This window comes from Necator americanus, chromosome II (assembly GCF_031761385.1).
Source record: "Necator americanus strain Aroian chromosome II, whole genome shotgun sequence".
NCBI lineage: Eukaryota > Metazoa > Nematoda > Chromadorea > Rhabditida > Ancylostomatidae > Necator > Necator americanus.
The window spans coordinates 37,765,683-37,776,069 of record NC_087372.1 but is presented as its reverse complement, the minus strand read 5'-3'; the positions used below and the strand labels follow the sequence as shown (position 1 = coordinate 37,776,069).

At 39.9% G+C, this 10,387-nt stretch overlaps 2 protein-coding genes across 3 annotated transcripts; both read left to right on the top strand.

Moving 5' to 3' along the window:
* Positions 1-133: 133 nt before the first annotated feature.
* RB195_020699 (uncharacterized protein) lies at positions 134-3,803 on the top strand (the record flags this gene model as incomplete). Of its 2 annotated transcripts, none has more annotated exons than XM_064189109.1 (6): positions 134-168; positions 2,711-2,792; positions 3,133-3,225; positions 3,308-3,406; positions 3,475-3,586; positions 3,694-3,803. In XM_064189109.1, 6 exons carry the CDS (start codon positions 134-136, stop codon positions 3,801-3,803), a joined length of 531 nt encoding a protein of 176 aa, XP_064044989.1. The 2 variants fall into 2 exon arrangements, with proteins under 2 accessions (XP_064044989.1, XP_064044990.1); XM_064189108.1 differs by having other exon boundaries at positions 3,308-3,412.
* Positions 3,804-5,062: 1,259 nt separating this feature from the next.
* RB195_020698 (uncharacterized protein) lies at positions 5,063-8,645 on the top strand (the record flags this gene model as incomplete). Its single annotated transcript, XM_064189107.1, has 6 exons — positions 5,063-5,100; positions 5,275-5,359; positions 6,789-6,923; positions 6,981-7,085; positions 7,540-7,648; positions 8,554-8,645. The coding sequence occupies 6 exons, from the start codon at positions 5,063-5,065 to the stop codon at positions 8,643-8,645; spliced, it is 564 nt and encodes a 187-aa protein (XP_064044988.1).
* Between the last annotated feature and the right edge of the window lie 1,742 nt (positions 8,646-10,387).

Sequence of the window (10,387 nt, the reverse complement as noted above, 5' to 3'; positions counted from 1 at the left end):
TCTCAACTCGTTTCATTTATCTGAAATTCCTAACGTCTTCAAGGATTTTAACTTGTTTGAGTGCTTCTTGCAGAGTAATCTGACCCTCTTCGCTTATCTCTACCTTCATCATCGAGGAGGATTCATTTATTCCATGCATTGGTTGTCTATTCTCAGTTGTTTTACGATGTAAGTGTCATAATTATGGTAATAATAAGAGTGATGATAAAAATCTGCATAGATTTTGATCCATGAATCCTTCACAACTGTATGAATTCGAAAATTTTAGTGTAAAAAAGCCTAAAGAAGAATATAAATATATAAATATAAATATAAATAATCGAAGGTCATAGAATCTGAATCGGAAATTTAATAATATAATTATTGAGTAATACAAAAAGAATGTTAGAGCAACGTTATGACGAGATTCCTGGGAATGTTCACCTCTCGTTCGTGGGGCACTGATTTGCTGGAGTACTTTTCTTGCTCATTCTGGCCATATCTATCTATATAGTTATCCTTCCAAGTATGGATTTCCGAAATTGACAACAAACTCTTAAAAATTCCAAATTATTTGAGACGAACTACACCAATTCTGGGTTTATTTTTGTGATGAATTTCATGTCGTCGGATTTATTTCCAGTACTTATCCAGCGTTTAGTTGTTAAGTAGAAATTCACAAGGCGTTGATGGAGTTCTTTCCAATACATGAACTACTAGGTGATACCTATTACTATTATTATTATTATTATTATTACATATTTTTTTGAAGAATAATTTCTGAGTAGGAGGTATTATGTTGGCCCGAAAGTCTTGCACCAAAATTTATTTTTCGATACAGAATTTCAGAAACCTTGAATCAAACTTTTATAGCAGTTGAATATAGTAGAATGTTCTAGAAGCTCTCATGTGAAGGATATATAAGCGCGTTTATTTCACTGAAATTCAACCATGACTTCAATAAACCAAAGTCAAATTTGAAAAATCGTGTGCTACGAATTCCTGGAACGCCACAACGCGATCTACGCCACCGCTCATATCTGTGCTGAAGGATGTACATAGTATCCCGCTGGGCTGTGGCCCGTTTGTTCCAACGGTCCGAGTTAAAGGCATCACCCCACGAATCTGAGGTGGTACGGATTTCCGGTGGAGTATTCGTATATGGAGTCGTAGATTATGGAGAGCAGGGTGATTCCGTTCATTTCTTCCTAATTGCCGTAGAAAACGGCCCGGAAGATACGGCTTCGAGCGTTCCGGCGCACTATTTTCCACAAGGAGTTCGATTGGAGTGCGCTAGCCGTGTGCGGCACCGCATCTTCCGGACCGTTTTTTACGGCAATTAGCAAGAAATGGACGGAATCACACCCCTCTCTATAATCTACGATCCCGTATACGAATACTCCACCTGAATTCCGTACCACCTCAGATTCGTGGGGTGATGTCTTTAATCATACACGGCAGAAAGGTTGGCTCCCGCGTGGCAAACCACCTCCAAAAGAGCCGAAGGAAGAATTACACGGAAAGAAGATTTTGCAATGTTGTTGGTGGGATTCCAAGGGAATACTGTACTATGAACTGCTCCCATCTGGATGCCCAGTGACCACTCAAGTCTACCCTTCTCAAGTACAGAAATTCACAAACGCTGTTCGCCTGAAGTGTGAGAAAATTGTTCATGATGTTATACTTCAAGACAATGCCCGAGCTCACATGTCAGAACTTTCTCGTCAAAAAAATTACCGGACATGGTTGGGGAATTCTACCGCACCCTGCTTGTTCTCCTGCCTTGGATTTGTCTGACTATAATTTGTTTCCGGGATTGAAGCTGCATCTAGGAGAGAAAAAATTCGACGAACAGAAAGAGCTGGAGGGGGAGATTTTGCGTTTCTTCGAATCGCAGCCGCTAGAGTTCTGGACTGGACTTTTGGAACTGATAGTCTAGTGAAGCGTCTGACACACGTAATGGAACATGATGGTCATTATTTTGTCGATTGATATCTATGAACAGTAAAGTTATAATTGTTTGAAAGAAGTGTGAAATTTGGTGTGTTACTTTCGGACCAACTTAAAGGCAGCATACCACGAATCTGAGGTAGTGCGGATTTCAGGTGGAGTATCCGTATTCGGTGTCGTATTATGGAGACGGAGGCAGTTCCGCTTATCACTTCCTTCATCATTGAAAACAGCTGCCTCCAGAATGCTGTTTTGTACGACGCCATCTATCGCAACGCCCCACCCCTTGCGCCGCCTCCGCCCTGCGATTCGTCGAAAATCAATTCGGACTGCCCCGATAGGCTGAAAGGGACTCTACGCGTGCAATGGTGGCGCGCTGCAATAGAAGGCATCGTACAAAACAGCATTCAGGGGCCGGCTGCTTGCAGTGATTCAGGGTGAGATGAGCGGAATCACCCCGGTCTCCATAATCTACGACCCCGTATACGGATACTCCAGCTGTAATCCGTGCCACTCCACATTCGTGGTATGCTGCCTTTAATACAAACGTTATTGATAGGACTGGATTCTTTTGGTAGATCGCTGAAGATTAAATGAACACGACATTCGCTCTGCTCATAAACACCTGACTGTACATTGTTCTTCTGTAACCGCACTAGTCCTGCACATGGTTTAAGACGGGCTTTGGGGAAATTGTCGTCTTATATGACGGCTGTTCTAAAGGTCTTATTTCTACCATAATCTAAATTTTTCCTAATTTTCTTCACTTGTTTTCATTCAGGTTCAAATGCTATTTAAATGTGACTTGTAACACTGATCATGGTGCCAATCTTTCGTTATTTGCTATACATGCAAGATTCTGGGTAGTTTATTTATTTACTGATATTATCCTTGAATTTTCTGCACCAAGACATCTGAGCACAATTGATGGCGACGGCGCATAAAGCCGCTGGTGCCTGTGTTCGTCCGGATGGCCGTGACGCGTTCGCTGGAACTATCGCGCTTTTTCTAAATAACAGACTTTTTTCTCCGTCTTCCTTTCCGGACAAAAGAGGTCCCAGCGTCTGTGTCTAAGATTTTCCAAAGAAACCATCTTTTTAGTTTTTGACAGTTGTCACATTTGTCAATGTCTGGATCCATCGTCTGCCGAGCCGTCCCAGATGTGCACATCGTTGTCCCACATTTAAAATTTTTCAATTTCAGTCAAGGAACTTAACTAAGTGCCTCATGAAGTTGTTCTTTGACTTATCGTCACGTAAAATTTTTCATATCGAGGCGATCGGAACGAACGACATGGTAATTTTTAGATTTGTGACTTTCTCTTAGATTTTAATTGGTAATTTAATTACTGGTAATCCTTTCTATTGTTTATCTTCAGATTCGACCTGGTTGCACCAGCACGAGGTATGATGGACAGAGAATCTTTGTGCTAAGCTGTGTTTGCGACAACCAGGATTACTGTAATAATTTGTTTACAGTTAATGTTAGAACTAAAGTAAATTTTGAAACTCAATCACATGAGGAGTTTTCATTCACTTTTCTCAGGATTATCTCGAAAAACAGCCGATTAGTAATAAAACGAGAGAGATTATTGAGATCAACAAAGCACTGCGAGGATATCTTTATGGGACAATCAAGGTGGACAAATTGCGAGGAAGTGAGTTCAACGGCAAGCCTCAAGATGGAAGACTTGCCGCTTCATGTCTTTTCCAAGTTATTTCTTCTTTGATTTGAAACTAACTACGCTTAGTATTCGTTTTACAGCAGTTTCTCTTCTTTCTGCCATCATAGTCCTATGGTTTTTGGTAGCCATCGTTTTGGGACATTTTCTCATCACTGTTTATTTCCTTGGAGCTATACCTGAGAAAAAATGAAGCAAAACTGCTGGAAAAAAAGAAAAAGTATTGTTATGTACTGTTATTAATAAAATTTTAAAGTCGTTTAGATCAATAGACCTTGTTCATAAGGAATATTCTTGAGGAATTATCGAAAAAAAAGTGCTAGAATTAAAGTGGAGAAGTCGACAAAAGATATTGAAAATGAAAATGTATGGTGAAAAATGCATCCAAAGTAGTGATGAGGCTGTGAAGTTGTGATCTACTCTTTAAATGCAGTTATGAAGGGGTTATTTTTTGTACATCAAACGTGGGAACTGGGTTTGCTATGATTTTGTGAAAAAAAAAATTGAGAAATGGTGACAGAAGAAGAAAAGTTTCATAAGCTGTTTACTGTTAATGTTAAGTTTATGTGTTGAAGAAATATGACAAGATAGAGAGAGGGATGTTTTGAAAATAAGGAGCACATAACGCATGAAATGTTCACTTAATGGGACCTACATTCATAGTACAGTGAGTGTAGCGCAGTCGGTTGGAGGTTCCGCTACCACCATCAGCACGAATGTGAAGAAAAAAGGTTTTTGGGGAAGCTACAAAAAAGAATTGGAACGATCAGGATCGAGAATTTTAGGATTACGTTGAGGTTGTTCGATCGGAAGTTCGGTTCCGCTCTAGTGCTTACCAAGCCTTTCATCCCTCCGGAGTCGATAAAGTGGTACTAGAATTGTCTGGGAGGATAAAAACACTGACTTGACACTCGGCTAACCCTCGCAAGTCATTGTACAGGCCTTCTTAAACCTCAAACGATTCTGGAATGAAGTGGACCTGGTGGCGCATCCCATGCAGATTAAGGCCAGATACTTTATCCTCTTCTACTACAGTGTACTTTCACGAGATCAGTCGAAAAATTTCGATTTATGGTGCAATATCGCGTCAGCGATTGCGTACAAAAAGCGGTTTTATGCAGGTGCAACCAAACCATCTCGACGTACAGGCGCATACTGTAGACTCATTAGCAGCAAATATAACGGCAGTTATTTCCACGTTTTCCTGGTTACTGTACTTTTGCAAGAAAAAAAAACAGAAAAAAATAGATAAAAATATGTTGCCGATTTTTTACGGGATTCAATTTTCAGTTTCATTGAACCGACTTTGAGCGCTAGCATAATTTTTCATGTAGAAACCAGAAAACAAATATCAGTAGATCAATATATTGTCAGGATATTAAGATCAATATGTTAGGATAAGCAGTAGTACCTGACTGATCATCTTAAGGTGATGTTCAGTTTAGCTCAACTATGATCGTATGGTTGTACGTACTTTCTATGTATTCATGGTATGTCTGGACATTTTCTGGGATTTCTCTATGTAATGTCTTAGTACAAAGTTTTCCTAGCAACATCAGAACTAAATTATTACATTAAGTCTATCGATTCGTAGTGTTTAACGCCGGTAATCCTAACTTCCAATGTTTTTTCCCAGAGAAATTGTCTTTATCGTTTCCTTACAGTTTTGCTGGAGTGTTCAGCCTAAGATGTTACTCAAGTCATCATTATAGCCTTCCGCTGGAAAATCTTAATGAAGCGGAAGAGGAGGTGAGATTACTTTATTGATTTGTTGTCGCGACCATCATGAATATAAAGGATAAAGGATAAAGTGTCTGGCGTTAATCAATCTGCTTGCGATGCGCCCCCATGTTCACTTCAATTCAGAACCGTTTGAAGTTCACGAACATGTAACTGGCCTATACAATGATTTGCGAGGGCTAGCCGATGTGTCAAGTCAGTGTTTTGATCCTCCCAGACAAGTCTGGCACCAATTTATCGACCCGACGGAGAGATGAAAGGCTTGAATGACATTAGGGCGGAATTGAACTTTCGATCGATCGTGCAGACACAGCGGAACCTCTTACCGACTGCGCTACACTTGTTAAGATGGTATTATTGGGCTGAACAGAAAGTCTTGTCAACCATTCTTCGAAATTTCCAGGATCCATGTTTCACCATGTTGTAGTTGTAAAAAAATCTTCGAAACTTCTCCACCGTAGGTATATGAGGGACTTTCTTAACTTTAACCACGATGTAGATTACGCGAGAGCTACTTCGAGCTATCATCTTCTATGAATGGCGTGGCCGCAATGGAACAACGGCAGCAGCCCGCAACTTTAGCAGCAGATTGAGCGAGGGCATCAATACCATTAGGATTGCCAAGCGCTGGTTCCCTTCGCAAGCGGACACGCCGACTTCGAAGAGAAGCCCCGGTTGGGACGCCCCCATACTGTCGAAGACTCCGCCATTCTCGACGCTGTCAAAGAGGGTCCGGAGATCAACACCAGATCAACACCTGACTTGCGAAGAGACCCAGGTGTAGCCATTCAACAGTCGTCAGTCGCCTCCAGGCGCTCAGCTACAGGAAAGCGCTGGCTCAATGGATCCCTCACACCTCGACGGATGGCACCCTGTTTACCTTGGTAACCATCTCGATCTCTCCTTCTTCGCCCGCATCGAAAGGAGTTTCTTGAACATCTTATTACTGGAGATGAGAGTTGGGTCCATAGTTGAGTTGGGTCTACGCTAGTCATCCCCGGAAGTTCACATCGGCCATTTGAGAAAAAAAAACGGTCGAGACGAGCTTTGGTGCATCTCATCCACAATAACGCTAGGCTCCACGAAGCTAAGGAAACCCATGAAAAGTTGGAGGTGGTCAGGCTGGAACACGGTGCACCATCCCTCCTATTCTCCCGACCTTGCCCCTCAGACTACCGCTCCCTGTCTTTCCTAGCTAGAAAAATCTTCACCACCCTTGAAGATGTCGAGCGGGCAGTCAATGACTTCTTCGACTCTCATTCTCCCCAGTTCTGGGAGAAAGAGATCGCTGACCTGTCCACTAGGTGGGACACTGTTGTAGTTAATTATGGTGATTATATTATTGATTAATTTCCATTGTAAGCTGAGTAAAAAATAAAGTGGAAAAAATGACAAATACTGAGAAGAGTTTTTGTCCAGTCTAATAATCTTACTTAAGAAACTAGTGGAAGAAAACTCATCAGCATGTGTTATTCAATCCCATGTGGATTTGATTTCTGGAACATTGGCCGAAATTGAAATGTATGGAATGGCAAACTGGACATACGAAACCGTGAAGGAGATGAAAGCAGCGGTATGCATCGAAATTCCCGATCTTCTTGACCTACTGACTTTCAAAGATTCTTTAAAGGTCGAGATAGAATGTGCCAATAAATCCACCACTGAAAATTTTATGCACCTAAGAAAATACACTTGTAGGCACAGCGACTTCTGTAACACTCCCGAAGCATTTGTGGTAGGTTTGTTTGAAAATATTTCATACTAACTTAAACGGTTAAGAATATACAGAATCACCCTACTGTAAGGATATGGAGGAAGTCCGATTCACTCTTCAATCAAATCAATTAAAATCATTGTGTTATCTAGTCAAAAACTTAAACTCTTGAAAATTCATGAAACAAAATGCAGCGTGTAAAATATTACGTTGAAATTTCAAGCCATCACAATAATATCTATGAATTTGGATGTCTTTACGTCCTGTAATGCATAAGTTCCTTACTCGATATTTTTTTCTTGGGTGGTAATTCAAGTTTCTTCTGTTTTTTTTTGTTCAATCTTAGCTAGATCACAGTATTTTGAAAATGCCAATTCACATATCACGGTTCTGCCCGTTTCCCGTTTCAAAATAAGGTGTATTTAGAGTACGATTTCGCGAACCTTTATCCTATTCTTATCTCCAATTTTTCCAGAGATGTTTGTATTTGCGATATTTTACTAGAAGAGAAACAGGAGAAGATTTGAAAATTACTATCGCAGCAATGATGAGAAATTATTTTCCTCCTAAAGAAAAAAGAGACTGTGAGCTTATATTATCAATCAATGAAATCAACCTAGATATAACACGAAAAAATTCTGTTGGCTTGATACAGCACAGCCTCGACGGAAGTGGACACTGACACCCGCTCTCACAGATCGATAGGACGATAATCGATCGGGCGCTAACGTCAAAAAAGCGCATAGAGTCGTTTTCTCTTCTTCTTTTTTTTTCGGGAGTTTTCATTTTTTTTTCAGATGTAATTTTGAATGGTTAGATTTACTTTGAATTTGTAGTTATCGTAGCAAATCCCTTCAACGCTGAAATCAGCGTTCTCAGCCTATTCGATTATTTTCTTATCGATCCATCGGGAGCGGATCCATCACTGCCTTCCTTTGCCGAAGATATACTGCATTAGGTCGACACAATACAATTGGATCAAAATGACATGAAGCACGGGCAGTTGCACAAGCGGCTGCGCTGAAAGCGGTGCGCGCGCGCGGTGGGGCGTAGCGGTTGCCCCATGGTCCCACCTCGATTCCAACCGCTGTCTACATCGCTACGCTTCGAGCGCAGCCGCTTACGCAACGGTCCGTGGCTTCATGTCGTTTTGACCCGACTGTACGTTCGTTGACGTATTTTGTAACAGGGCACCGTTTCTGTTCAGCCGAGGGTTCGTCTTTGCTTAGAACAAAAAAGACAGAGATACACAAAAAGAGAGAGAAAGAGAAAGAGAGAGAGAGAGAGGGAAAAAAGAGGCAGTTTGTGTCAAACGAAGGGAGAAAGGGTCTTGCAGCAGAAACATGTGAAACACGTTCATTCGGTTGAACAAATTTGGTGACAACTATAGGTATTAGCATAAGTGGTACAATTTACAGTACTCCACTACCAAGCGTTAATCCGCTATTCCTAGAAATCCTTCAATTCATTAAGTTTAATTCATTTTCAGTATATATGAGCAACATTATTGGATTTCAAATCTTTGGTGGACTAACAATTTTGTTCATGCATGCTATCGTATGCATTCTTTTTTCAAAGTAGCCGGCTTTCAATATGGCATATCGAATTAATCTTAATCTTTATTTTTTGTCATCTACAAATCTTCAAAATTTCCTAGAATGTATTGGCTTTCTTAATAAAGTTTGTGTTTGAAATTTTTCTTGTTCATTTTTCTTTTTTTTTCCCCTTTGGAACGTCCTTGTCTGATCACTGCAGTTCTGTTCAAAATAACCGAAAATTTTAGAAGCTATTTGTTGGAGAAATTTCACAGAAACAATTCAAATAAATATTAAAAATGAAAATACAATAATAAAATAGAAAATATTATTTACTCTTAGTATGTCAGTCAGGATAGAGTAAGAATTACCGTATGAGGAGTGTCGCCATCGCAAACTCTCCACTTTGTTATATCGCGTAGAGACGCTGTTGCGATTTTCTTTGTTTTTTTTTCTCCGAAGGGTGATTTTCCTCTCCATACTTTGGCTGGATGAATTTTTTTTCGACTCACTAGTGTGGCGACTTTTCTAAATTATGGATAAGCCAGAAAAGCTTACTTCACTCGTTCCTTTTTCCGAGGGAAAAGCTTTTTTCTTTGAAAAAAAAGAAGCAAAAGAAAGAAGAAAAAATTGACAAGCTTTTAGACTGATGAACTCCAGTTGTGATCCGTCCGAAGCCAGAAAGTTATTGTGCAAAGATCGAGATACAAAAAAGAAAAAGGAAAAAAAGTTTCGATTTTAAAATGTAGATTAGAAAATAGATATATTACTACAATTTTCATTCTCATCACCGTCTCAGGCGTAATACAAGTGCTGCTACCAAACATTTGAGTCGACAAATTGTTTACACCATTCTAGATGTATTTATTGTTTTTTTTTTAATTTTTTTCCCACCTCTTTAACCAGAAGCCCACTAGCGTAATGTAGACACTCCCTGAAGCTATGATCTATCGTTCTCGCGTGCTTTGTGGACTCAGGTGTCCTCAGCACGAAATATACTTTATTCCGACTCCATTGCGTGATCTATCGTTTCCTCCATTTAGAGATCTCCTAGTGATCCTTCTAGAGATCCACCTTTTAACGAACCAATGCTAGAAATTTCTTATTGGCTAAAGCAGTAAGATTTTAAAGACAATGGTTTTTTTTACACATTAGTTTTTCTGTTTATTACTGGAATTGGTAATTGAAGTGGATGGCTATAACATAGAATAGAATAAAGAAATCAACATTTAAAAGCAACAGTATACAACTTAGCAGGAAAAAAATACTAAAGTTTGAGAAATGAGCGTTCTTTTCAAGAAAGTGAGGAAGTTTTTTTTTGGGGGGAGGGGGCACTTGGTTCATCAGATAATCATTTACTTTCTATTTTTCTATAATCTTTCTATCTCTACTATCTATATTATACTTCTACTTTATTTTCTTTAACGTCATCGCTCTCAAGCACCCGCGGAATTAAAATGCCTAGTAAAATAATTTATTGGTTTAGATGAAAACTGATCAACTGGAAACCTTTGTCGGTAACCTCACTTCTTTATTATTGTGGTTTATCCTCAAGAAACCAAATCCAATTGATTCCAGTGATTAGATTTAAAGGCATCACTTCACGAATCTAAGGTGGTGGTGGATTTCAGGTGGAGTATTCGTATACGGGATCGTAGATTAAGGAGAGAGAGGTGATTTCGTCCATTTCTTCCTAATTGCCGTAAAAACGCCCTGGAAAGTACGGCTTCGAGCGTTCTGGCGCGCTGTTTTGTACAACGAGTTCAATTGGAGCGCGCCAGCTGTGCG